At 35.6% G+C, this 13,832-nt stretch overlaps 1 protein-coding gene across 2 annotated transcripts in view; it reads right to left on the reverse strand.

Moving 5' to 3' along the window:
* The window catches only part of SUGCT (succinyl-CoA:glutarate-CoA transferase), a 342,445-nt gene that overhangs the window by 188,378 nt on the left and 140,235 nt on the right, over window positions 1–13,832 (reverse strand). For both annotated transcript variants that reach the window (XM_075142976.1, XM_075142977.1), the window contains one exon: window positions 9,876–9,978. In XM_075142976.1, the coding sequence (XP_074999077.1) occupies window positions 9,876–9,978 (103 nt within the window). The remainder of the gene's footprint in view (window positions 1–9,875; window positions 9,979–13,832) is intronic.

A 13,832-nucleotide genomic window follows, 5' to 3' on the forward strand; every position in this document is an offset into this window, starting at 1 on the left:
TTTAATTAACAATACACCTAAGATTGTTTTTCAGAACACCTGAGATCACGAACAACATTAATCAAGATTTATATGTAATTCAAAAGAAGTTTTACCCTAAAACATATACTACAAAATTACACAACTTCTGTTTTAAATTGCTATAATTAAATGCTACGGTTGCTAAGTAGCCAATTGAAATTGTGTGGAGAAAATTTCAACATGTGGCTGGCTGCTCAGAGTGTTGACATCCGAATGCTGTAGCCAGTTTTAAGCTTAGGATGAGTTCTTTAAAACAATGGTAATAATGCTCCTGGCCTCAGTGACCATGCACAGTGAGGAAATACCTCCTGCTTCTTTACAAACTGTCTACTTGAATCATACTAGAAACCTACATGAAACTAGTCAGAGATGAGAAGGAAAATAGCAATGACAGAGAAAGCTTGCCTGACTAATTAATGCCTTTTTGTGGTGGTTGGAAATCTAAATCTTCAAATACCCACTCCTACTCAGCCTACATACTTGCCTTTTCGTGGCTCAAATATTCCTCCTTGTCAGTAAGAGGCATAAAACTAAAACAGTATATTTTTTTAAGTGTTATTGCATAAGTACAATGCAAAGTGAATATGTCAGCATCTCATCTGAAAATACCACTTTTTTTTCAGCAGTGAGTGGGACTCCAAGATGAACTTAGGCTGAAGAGAGTGGGAAATCTTGTAATTTCAGGATGATGGGCCAGGGTCATGGCTTGAGCTAAGATTTTTAAATTAAGTTGAGCACTCAGGAAAGCAGCTGAAGATCCAATGATAGCTAAAGCCTGATCTGCACAGTTTCTGCACTTTTTTTTTGGTGTTGGATTTTCCATTTTATTTTCTCCCTTACTGGAATACGTATATTATCATCTGCAGCTACTACCATGTGAGAGATTCTGAAGTGCAAGATGCACTTATTCTCCAAAATATCATTAGTATTTTCATGCCTACAAAACATAACTCACACTACAAAGCTGCACCATGCTACTTATATTGATTATAAACCAATCTATTTAAAAGTGAACAAAACCTATGACAAAATCTAGCCCTTATGGTCTCCGAGAAAGAAAAAAAAAAAATCCAGGCTATCTTCATATCAACTCCAAGAAGACAAGGTGGCGATTAATTTTGAAAACACAAAAATACAGTAGGAAATTTTAAAAGTGACCCTTTTGTTGGAGAGAGTTAGATACTGAAGCATGTCTAAAATTTATTCTGAAATGCCAGGGTTTATTATTGATTCTTCTATAAATTTAGCTTAGTATATGAATCTACATCTACTTAAGAAAAAGATTTCAAAACAAAAAATGGTGTTTTCTTACTTGATTTGGTATGGTCTCGTGAGTCGAGCAACCAACAGGCAATATAGATAGTCTCACAATTTACATAGTGTGGGGAAAGCAAAGAATACCTTTTTTTAACTGACCATTACTTTGTGACAGTGATTCAGTGAATACTCAGATGAAAAAAAAAAAACCAAGCCACCATTTCTAAAGAATTAATTGCATCAATTGTTTCATCATATAAACTCTCTTCAGGCTGTGAGACTTGATGGGATAGACATATACATGTATTTCCCCGCTTAGCATACATATAACAGACTTGACACTCATCAAACTTTAGATAAATAGAACAACGGGGTTAATTAAAAACTCTCTTTTGACCCCATAGTTATACACTTTATATGAACAGAAGTGAGAGCTGGGGGTCATGTTTTGTGAAGGATTTCTAAGAAGTTACACGTCATCTAGCTCAGTACGTCTTAAATTTGGATGGCCTTATCCTGAGCATACTCTGGTAATGCGAGACACCAAATACAGATTTTCTTTGAAACCAAGTGATGTCACTTTGATGAACTGCAAGGTTAGGGAAGCAGTGTGTAACTCCTGAAAGAACAGAAACTAATGCAAGAGTTTGAGGCGCAAGGGACGTGCATTATGGACTCCTAACACTGAGGCCTAACAAAGACTGTGAGGTTTCAAAAAGAGGGTTTTTTTGCTATGCTCTTTGCTTCAAAACCTGAGCATGGCTTTTTGACAGGTCTTCGTCTAGAAGGGAATGCCCAAAAAGGCTTCGTGACTTTTTGTACCTTTGAATGGCTGTGACTGCAATGTAATTTCTAAACACAATTTAATATGTTAAGAGAATGGACTTCTAATGAGATGCTTTTGAGAACTTAATATTCTCCGTACCCAACAAATACTTACGTTCATCTTTTCTCAATGGAATGCATGTGCCAGTAGTACTAGCTAAAGACATACCATTCATATATGTACACATTTAAAAGCAATTAAAAGAGACCATTAAAAATGCTGCTGCTAAGCATCGTTTGCTTGCTCACACAAAAGAAATACAGTACAATCTTTAAGTGCAGGCTTGACTTTTTTCCTGTCAGGCTCCTCCCTCATTCAGTGAAGTTAAAGGTATTCAAAAGTGGTTTATTTCTCACAAGTAAGGTGTAGCTCCAGGTCTTATTTTAATATATATCACTCAAATCACACAATTAAAAAAAAAAAAATTAGCAAAGGGTTATTTCTTTGGTGCTCTAACATTAGAAGCTATACTTTCCAGAAGCATAACTACTGCATCTTTACAACACTGCTTTTTAGATAAGTCCCAATTTCATGGCTAAGAGAAAATTAAGGGCAAAACCGTTAGGTTTTTCAGCATTTTCAACAATATTGCATTTTAAAATTACTAAAGAATACTTTAAACAGTTTCATTTACATCCATAAGAACTCAGTGCTGCTGCATATTTAGTATATGGTGTCACAAGGCAGGGGCTCAAAACATGAGGCACACACATTTAATGACCACCTTTTAACATTTTGATTAACTGACTTACCTAAAACCATGTGTGAACTGTGTGGCAGATTCAGGAAGAGATTCCTGCCTGGCATTCAACTTCTATAAAAATGAAGCCATATTTCTGCAACCTCTTACCTCTTTCACTACTTTTCATATTCTGAATCAAACAAATTAAGAATCTGACAGACAACAACCTGGTTCACAAGACATACTAAATGCTCTCCTACTCAACAGTCAAGTTTGTCCTGCACACTTCAGGAAGAGGGTACAGCAGAAAGACGTTACTTGATTTAAAAATATCACAGTGCTTATGAATTAGAGGTTCTTCTACAGTAAAGTTGTTGGTGAATTTTCTCATGTGTTGTTCTTATTTTTTTTATTGTGACATTTTTAGAAATCAAAGTTCAGGTGTTGAAAAAGCCTAACCATTTTATCTAGTGCAGTTATACAATTTCTAATCCAGGTCTCAAGCAAAGCTCACACCTTTGGGCTCACAAAACACAGAAAGAACCAAAATATATGGCAGCAGGTGAAAGCTTATCTTTTGCATGCACTCTCTGGGGCTCCATTCCTCTTTATTCATAGCCAGCTTCTCTCCCCCACTCTTAAAAACATGGGACAGCAAAAGAGCACATCTATGGCACTGAAGTCAACTTTCTGCCCAAGTCTCTTTGCAAAAGAACTAATTCTCTAAAAATGAGCAGCAGAGCTCCCAGGCAAAAAACAGGTGTACGAGTATGTTGATATGGAAGACAATAGATTTCTGGAAACTTGTTATCAAACATGAGTGGATCATTTTATCAGAAACATTTCCAAATGTACTTCAGACATAGGCAGACAACCAGCACTGGAAATTTCAGATAAAACTATTAAATTCTGCAAAGTTATAGGCAAGTGAAAACAAAATCTCACAATAGAAAGTCTTGAACTACCGCCTTTATCATTATTTTTCTTATCTAAACATGTATATTAAATGTGTGTACAAACAAAAGCCTATCATTAATATAAACATACATTTTTATTTAGAACCCCACTGTATTTCAAGACTTCTCCACCATAACCTCTCTAACTATCATTGTACGATAGGCAGGCCAGACAAAAACATGGCATGGGCATGGACCACATTTCACTACAGCCAAAATTTAAAAAACACTTCCTATTACAATATTCCTCATACCAAAATACAAGTGATGTCTCATTTTAAGCCCTTCCTATAACATCTGGATATAGAAGTATCCCACAATACATATAAAGCCTGTATAATTGTGTATATGTGGGAATCACATACTACAAACAGTCTTAGAATCGGATTTTCCATTTCACTTCTTCAAACTATGTTCCATTCCTTAATGCTTTCCACTTTAGAACAGAATCCACTTTCCTAAATTTCCCACAGACCAAAAGCTTGAAAACATTTGTAATATAGTATAAAAGAGCTAGTTTTGACAAAATTAAAGGGCTGGGTATGGTTGGTGGTGTGGGTTTCTTTCATTACATAAAATTTAAAAATTGAAGTAAAAAGTTGGCTCGAAACACCAAATCAAAGCTAGGCAGTACACATTTTCAACTTAGCAAAACAGACAGGAATAGAGCTGAATTTCTGTTTCAAAATAGAATTTAATTTTAGACACCTTCGTGTTGATGTTTTGCTTTCAATGAAATGGCATTTTTTAAATGGAAAAACATTCCATCGGAAAATTTCCAACCAGTTTTAGTACTTACTTAATAGACACATGCAAAATTTAATTCCTCTCTTTCTCTTGTCTGTTAGGAATTACTTCCAGACACATCGTATTACCTCAGGCCTTCATCAACTGCTTTTCAGTTGCAGAAACCTCTATATGTAAAAACTCCCTGCAGTATTATGAACATGAATATAATTTCATTTGACTTGGGACAGCCCTCGGTGGGCCACAAAAGTCTATTTCAACAAAGAATAACAATTAAACATGGTCATATTTAAAAAAAACAAAACAAAGCCCCAAACCAACAACAACCATGCATAAGATGATTTAAAAACAAAACCAAAACAAAACAATCCCAAAAAAACCCAAAAACCAATACAACACACTTTATATCTTTTGCTGTTCTGTGTGTTCACAACACTGATTGTAGAAGCTTTTACCAGATGCTAGGAAATTTTTGCCAGGATGTGTTCAAGTGAAATGACTTCCAAAATAAGAGACAATCTGGAGGTTAATAAAAAAACTACCACCTTCATAAGTTTCCTCAAATAATAAACTTAAAACATCAGATAAATTCCAACTATCAGATATTTCAATACTTCAATTTACTGTGGTTTTTTTTCTGAGACATATTCAGAGAAATGGCTAAAGGAACTGTAATGGCCTTCTGGGACAGGAAGACTAAGGTTTCTGTAAAAAATGTTAAATTAATTTTTATAGTGATGCAAAGTCAGGGAAGGGTTGTTAAGGGATGGCCTCTTGCCACAGGGTGGAGATTTGTTTTGGTATCCTTTTAGAGTCTGCAGGTGTTTGGCAGGAGCTGAAATCAGGGCCAGCTGTGATATTTCAGCTCCGATATTTCCCTCCCCATATTTCTCAGAAGTGATGCATCGGGGTGATGTCTTACACCTGATGTACTCAACTTGTGTGGTATGACTGTAACTGCTTGGGGGAGGGGGGCGGAGAAGTACCACTGCTTGGCTTTCATATTTATTTTCAGCTGGCAGCATTCATATAGTAAAATTCATCAACATGAATGGATTTAATCTGCTAAAACATCAGATAATAAACAATTTATTAAACTGCCCATAATATTTCTCGGTTGTTTTGTTGCTTCTTATGTATGCCAGCCATTTAATTAAAGTAATAACACAGTGTAAGAACTGTGAAAGAAATTACATTGCGAAAAAGGGGAGGGTAATGTTTTAAAGAAAACAAAAAAACCCTTCAGTCCTCTCACGTAACCAGCAAAGAACTTTGTTCTTTCATACTTAGCTGCAGTACAGTGCGTACCTGGTTTTGTTTTGTTTTATCTTTTGGGAGAATTTGAATAGTTTCTCTTAAAAACGGTATTCTCTTTTAAGTTTGTTTTGTTTGGAAAACCTCAAACCACATTGTATTTCATACGCATGTTCCCCAGGGTATGTTAAATGGGACCATACTGAGGTCACTAGTAAGTTTTTAAAACGTTATAAGAATTCCTTTAATGTTTGTACTATCTTGGCCTGGTTAAAAGAACACATTTTTTAAAAATAGCTTGAAAAAGTTTGACTATAAAAAGCTTCATTAAAATAGTCTATACTGTACTTTTAAGAGTTTGTAAGAACTTCTACAAACATTCTTTCCTCCTTCTTGTTTTTAAGAAAATTGTTCCCTCAATTAGTGAATCTGCTCCTTTCTCTCAGCCTTTTTATCCATACATGCACAAGTACACATATACTTCTATCCACAGACTGATTGACTTAGCAGTACAAATGCCTGTGGTATTCATTTTAACTTCACAAATGAATAAAAGATTATAATCAGTGGGAAAACTGCACATTTAACTCCATTCATGGAAAAAACAGTATCACCTGGCACTCCAACTTAGTAAAAAATTTCATGTTTTTTGGCAGCTCACTTGGAGTATGATTGAAGCTGTTAATGATATTAACAAAATGTCCTGGGATCAAAAATGTGTTGTTTTATCTCAGTTTATAGAAGAAGTTATACAAACCACTCTTGGCCTTCAGAGTTCTGAGGTCCTTTTAGTTAAAATAAAATAAAATTTGAAAACACGACCCACCTGTAGCTGATTAAGTTCCATTAGACCATTTCAATCATCTCCTTTACTTGTCTCTCCTATCTCCTCAGACTTTCTTCCATTCCTCCCTTGCATTATTCCAAGCCCCTCCTAGGATTTCTGCCTTTGGCTGGTACCAGCGCGGTGCACCCTTTGCAGCATTGCTAACAGCTGAGCTGGCATACGGTTTGATGATTGTTGACATCCATGCAGTGCATCTTGGTCGCTAATGGTGCGAGACTGCACTTACAATGAATTATGGTTGCATTATGGATATCAAAATCTGTTGCATTATGGATATCAAAATAGGAAGACAATGGCAATAAAATGAAGTTAAAAAATTGAATTCTGATTAGATCTAATTCCGCTGTAACACCCCAAATGGAAGAGGTCAGCGAAACCTAGGTATTGTCTATTAGAGGTAGATTAGAATTTGTATATATTGAAGTATCACCAGGCTTGATGTTTTTCTGGGTTTTCTGGTTGAAAGCATATGACTATGAAAAGCAGATTACTGGATTATGATAAACTCTTTCATTTTACATCACACTGTTAGTACTTGTTGTTACACAGTATTAGTAAGTAAGGTTATTAAACACAAGCTGAGTGACATCTTTCCTAGAAATGCATTTTCTGATCTAAACTGAGCCTGAAAAAAACCACCATATTACAATGGGAACACTGTGAAGAATGATTACAAAGTTCTCATACTTAATGACTGGGTTGAGCTTTACACATGAGAAAAATACTGTTGCGATTACAGTATGTTGGTGGTGGTGGGTGCTGGTTTTATCCTGTTATAACTGGGATTTCATAGTGCAGAGGGTCAGGCTGGACGGGGCTCTGAGCAACCTGATCTCGTTGAAGACGTCCCTGCCCACGGCACGGGGGTTGGACTAGATGACCTTTAAAGGTCCCTTCCAATTCAAACTATTCTATGATTCTATGATTATGGATTCTCAGGTGTTGCTAGACTTCTTCCCTAGCCTTTGACATAGTCTCAGGGCACTGTCATGCTTTTCGAGGTTTCAGAAACCAAAATTGCAGGCTGGCTTATGAAAGAGCAAAGCTATACACAAGCATGTGCGTTTATCCCAGATGCATGCTGTCTATACAGCAGCACAAGGATGAGCAAGTGGAAGGAAAATGGGCAAGGTACAACAGCAAAAACTACAGTTCACAAGAAATGTGAAGGTGAAAAGCTTTGCTTGAACTATCCCTAAGCCTCTAAATCCAAGCTATGGATAAGTGACTCAGGGCACTGAAGCCATCTGTGAAGGTCTGAAGTCTTCACCATCAAAATAAAAATTTGTGTACAGATTAGAAAAATATACGTAAAAGGCTGAGTATGCTACTCTCCGAATTGCTGGTCTGCTGGATGGCCTCTCAGATATGTAAAGGTGGAGTGGGGGGCTTAATTTTATATAAGTGATGTAAAGTAAATATCTTGCCATAAGAGCAATACCTTAAAATGTCAACACTTTTCCGTATTTCAAGAAAGAAGAGGAAAGAACTGTAGTCTTCTTTTTTTTTCCCCTCCCCTTGAACAGAACAATAACTATGAGAAAATGCTTAAGGAGGCAGGCAGCACCAGAAATGAAACAAACTTGTAACATGCAGCATCGCCACAAATACTGACATTTCATTTCCAATAGTAATAAGAACACAGTGTCCGAGTGCCACTTATTTCAGAGAAGGGTGTAGAAAAGACAACGTTTTCAAGCAGTTTCATGAGGAAAAAAAGAGATCGGTATGCCTCTTTATGGGAAAATATTTTGAAAAACCTGCCATATGGTGGTATCTGACTGCAAAGCACTGTGATACCTTTTATGGATAGGCTAACTATGTCAGGTAATAAACTGACATATATCTATAAATAATATATATAATATAATTATAATATATATATAATAATATCTAATATTTAGGTGAATTCTAACAAAAGCAAGGGAACCCATCTAACCTCTTTTCAATTTGGGAGGTAATGGCCATATGACATACTATGTTTTAAAAAGCCTTCTCTTTCAGAGTGGACCTGATTTCTTAGAATTCAGCATCAAAATAAGCAAAGAATATTTTTCCAATGTTGCCCCAAGTACAGCCAAGTCAACCACGTTCTGAGTAAAATACTCTTGCTCAGTTCTTGTTCTTCAAAGCCCAATCTTAATCCCTGTGAAAGTTATGAAGTGAAAAATTTGGCCCATGCATACTTTCCAGCATGGTACTACATCATTTTAAGAAGAAAGAGCATATTTATTTGCGGGAAAAAAAACTTTTCCTTGCAGTAACCTCTAAAAGTATAATAAACATATTTATAACAAGCATATTTATTATAAACATATTCAGTTATGATAGAGATTGTTTTGCCTATTCTTCTTTCCCGAAGACTACAGTCGTATTCACAATCCTGAGAAACGCTTCTTGACAGTAAACATGGACACATACAAAATTGGCTGCTTTTTTTTTTTTCCTCCAATGGTCAGTCATTTTTCTGGTTACTCTCATTATTAGAAATTAATTTAAAGGAGATTCATCACACAATAGAATAGCCGTAAAATACTCTGTTACACTATTCAAGACAGTATGACTCGGTTTGTGTTAGGCCCTTTAACCCATCATAAACCAGAAGGTGAGAAGAAGGGGAGGGATCAGGGAATATGCAGATAATATAACTCTAGAGATAATAAAAAGTAAAAATATTGTTTATAATTAAGCATAGATGCAATTCAGTGAAAGACTTAAAATTTAAAACAAATAAATAAAAAGCTGAAGTGTTCTCAGCCAGAAACAACGAGGCCAAGAAAAGGTTAAAATCTTTCTGCATATGACTTTTGTGCTTCATTTTTCTGTTTCCAGTCAAAAAGTTGCCCATTTTTTTTTTCAAACAGTATAGATTCTGGTTATCCATACTCCATACAGAAAATCAGTTGCTTGTGGACAGCAAGAAAGGTACTTTTCTGCATATTTCTCTGACAAAATGCAATTATATATTACAGTTTCTTTCCCTGTTTTACCAGCCATTTTTGAAAGACAGACTCCATACAAGACATGGAATACCTATGGTTTAATGCATTATGGCAGAAGCTGTGTTCCCAAGCATATAATTCATTTAAGGATCTGTATTTATTTCTTATTACGCCATATTATTGGCTTAAAGTCAATCCACCATATAACTCAATCCATCATATAACTCTCAAATCCCATTTTAAAGTAGCTGAAATCAGGTCTGAGTGGCAGGAAAAGTGATCATTACTCAGCATTTGTAAAACACATGTAATAATGTATAGAAAAGACTTGGTGAGAACCAACCTGAGGATCCGAGAATACTTGCTGCATATTGTTGATTGGGCCATATGGAACCCCACTACCTTCAAAGAGCTGCAACCATTCGATCGTTGCTTTTTCTGAAAACCTAAGAGCAAATAATAAGCATGTGGTTTCAACTCCGTGCTTTCAGATTTCGAAAAATGTATAGCATGTCTCCTCCCTCTCTCACTGCTTCCATACTCTTCCCCACTGATTTCTTCCCAGGCAGTGAATAACATAATGAAAATGTACTACACGTGTTCTTCAGAAATGCAAAACCCAAAGACACAGGGGAAAGAACATAGCTGAACTGATTTCTATTTCTATCTGATCATCTGAAGCAATCCAGCAATGATGTAAAGCTAAATTTATCAGCAGTTTCAAGTAACGATCAATGGGTTTCCTCCAGTCCTCAATTAAACTAATGTGCTTCACATTTGTTTTCTTTTATGTACGTATTTAACAACAAAAAGATAGATATAACGTGGGTATGAGTCTAACATACGACCCTGCTTACTAAAAGCTGATGTAAAGCACCACAGTGTTTTTCCTCCATTAAATCCAAAACATATGTCAGGATTAACAGCCACATTTTTTGGTCAGATAACACCATTGATTACATATTTATTTGTTGTATGATTGTACAACCTATCCTAAGGAGATCCGGTTCAGCATATATACACTGTCCCTACGCTGGTGAACACAGAGCTCCATGTCCCTGTATCACATACAGAAATCTCAGTTTATTTCTTTCTAAGCATTCAATTCCATAACTGGTAGCACCACTCTATTTCCCCTCTTTTGCTAGACACTTTTTCTTTCCTCATCTGCCCGGTAGAGTTACATACATGAAGAAAACACCCTCTTCAAGCAATACCAGTTACTGAGAGATGGTATTTTCTGCAGCTGCCTGGGATTCTGAATCAAAGGTAAACTTATTTGGAGATCATACCTTAAATTTCATGAAGGTAAATTACACAGAGGTCTACCAGATCGTTAGAAAGGAAAAATCTACTTCATGACACATACAACACTGAAAAGAAATCAGGTGTGATTTAAAGACCTGATGAAAAGAAATTATTAGAAACCTTGATAAGGGACACTCAATTACTGGTATTCTGTAGCTCACCACTTCAGAGTTCCCTAAGTGTTATCCAGAACAATGTCAGTAACATTCACCTTTACTTCTAGCATATGCAAAAAAAACCTTCCAAGTTTCTGACAGAAAGTTAATAGAGACAAAGCCCAAAAGTACAAAAACCCCTAAATCAGAACAAAGTCAAACTTTGTAAACTTCTTTTTATACATATGCAGAGATTGGCTGCAAAGTATTTCATGCTACTTTTAGACTAAAGAAAAAAAAAAACACTAGTGATGGTGGCAAGTTACAGTTATGTTAAGTACATGGCATAGGTACAGATCCAAGCTTCACAGTTAATGTCTTTCTCCCCATGCAGGAACGACTTCCCCAAGCTTTGAGGGAATAAATCCTGATACCCAATGCATTTTGCACTCTAAATAAATAGGAAAATGCACAAGTTTTGCACTGCTTTTCCTCAGAAATAGAAGCTTTACTCCTGCTGTAATACATGTGAAGTTAACAAATACTAGTAGAAATGGAAGGAGCAATAATACAGAAAAATCAGGATAAAAGGCTTTAAAAGTGCAAAATGTATTACAAAATGAAGCTTCACTTCTGAAGAAATGAAGCATAATGAAGCATCACTTCTAAAGAAAACAGATATAAGATTATTGCACTGTTCAATTATACACTTCATTGAATATTAAAGTTATTTCATGGTAAAGATATAGTCAGCCATAAAGATAATGCCACTCTTGGACACATCTAGGGTCCGTCTAATTTAGTATTGTATTGCTGACCATACCTAGAACCAGGTACATTACAGGAAACTGGGGAAAAAAGGTAACTATAGAGAGGCAGATTACCTTCCTTCCTCAATGATGGCAGCCATTAGGAAAGCATGATTTTAATCTAAACTATAATTTGTATTTCCCTCCAGTACTCTCTGTTTGGCAACAATTCTCATAATCTGTATATTCTTGTTATTAGTAATAGCCTTGTATTACTAAGGTTTGGGGCTCAAACTACTGCACAGTGTAAACTGATGTTTCCCATCAGTTATTGGTGCTATTTATACAAAACTGTGCTGATTCTCTGCTAGCAACTGAGCCACTTCCCTCCTGAGATGCTTCATAATTCATGGCCTACCAATTCCCTTTTTATAAATTAAAAGCTTTTTTCAGCTACTACGTTTTATGACACCTCAACCTCCACTACTATCTCATTTTTAACAAAAGACAGCATATCTACAAGAGGACTCTTGGACTCAGCATCATAACTTTGGTGCTGAAGACCATCACTAAGAAATTACTGTAATTCTTAATATTTGTATCACCATTCCCTTGATCTATTAGTAATGAAGAAGCCCTGCTATGTTATGTTCCTTGTACTTCTTTTTAAGAAAGAGTTTATAAATATCCTCCTGAGTTTAAAAAAAACAAATAACTTTTGGATTTAAAGGATAGTCTGAAAATGAAGTCTTTTCAACGGGAGTGTCAATTATCTACATCTGCATAATCAGTATGCTACTTCCTGATGTCATGGTAAATCTGAATAATTTTCAAGACATACATTCTTCTTCAGTAACATTATTACGAGTGACTCAATATACAGTGAAGTCAGTGCATGTTTTGCAAAATTTCTATGGGGTGTATGAATTTCTGAAATTTTGGCTTCTGCTTAGATTTTTCATTCCTTTGTAACGGACAAAAAAAATTACCAGAATTTTATAGAAAACAAGTGATGTTCTGTTTTAAAAAAACACTTGTTTTGAATGGACCTAACAATTGTCTTAGTCTTACTTATTAATTTATTTTTTGGTGGTTGGAGAGAATTCGTAAAAGCTTTAAACTCACTCAAAGATGTAAAATCCCACATTCTATTACCCTCAAAGGAGACAGACAGCATTGTCTCCTGAAATTGAAACTCTTGACCTAAATCTGATGTAGAATAGCTGCCTTTATTTGTGGTAAAAAGAGGCTGATGAGAGCATATTGTTAAGCAAACTGTTTAAAAACAAAACAGAAGATCACCACTGCCAATAAAGGTCTATTATTCAGATTTTGAGAGCAACAGTGTGCAACTATTTGGTTCATTCAGTTGTGGTTTATATATTGAAATACCTGTTGTATAGCATTAAGGGAGAAATACTGTTTCAAAATTTGATAAAAGATAAGGCGTGGATAAAAAATGCCCAAGTTTACCTCTCTGACGTCAGCTGCACAAACTTTGAATTTTTTTTTTTTTCCTAACCTGTATGTATCATTCCCTCCATCTAAATATAATTTTTAATAGCACTTACACAAATAAGTACCATAACCTTTCCTTATAGCAAAGGGCCTGATGTTTAGGTTGCTAGGTATCAATTGATATCATGCTCAGCACTCCAAAATAGCAAGTAAAGACCTTCAACAAAAACTTCCAAGAGAAGTAAAAGACTGAGATTCTCTTCTCAAAATGAGAAGCTCTATCAGCAGGAATTTACAAGGCCTGGCTAATCTTTTTCCCCTTAATATTTGTTTTAAAACATTTTTCTATGCTTTGATATTGCCTTTTATAAATATCCTACTTGGTATATAATTTTCTTAAATGAAAAATTTACAAAGTCATCTGCTGTCTTTCAGTGGGAAAAAAGTAATTTTTATATACATATATAAATAAAATCACTGATGGAAACACATACAAGGCTGAACAATGGTCCGTCTTCCAAACTTAGGTAGTAAAAAAACATCCAAGACTGTACAGCATCTGAACACTGAAGCATGACACTTGCAAATTAATGTTTATCCGTCCACAGAGCCTCAGTGATACTCAGTGACTGCAGGAGAGCTCAACCTCATGATTCACACTACAGCTTCATGTATTTCCCGATGAGTCCT

This window comes from Calonectris borealis, chromosome 2 (genome assembly GCF_964195595.1).
Source record: "Calonectris borealis chromosome 2, bCalBor7.hap1.2, whole genome shotgun sequence".
NCBI classification, from domain to species: Eukaryota; Metazoa; Chordata; class Aves; order Procellariiformes; family Procellariidae; genus Calonectris; species Calonectris borealis.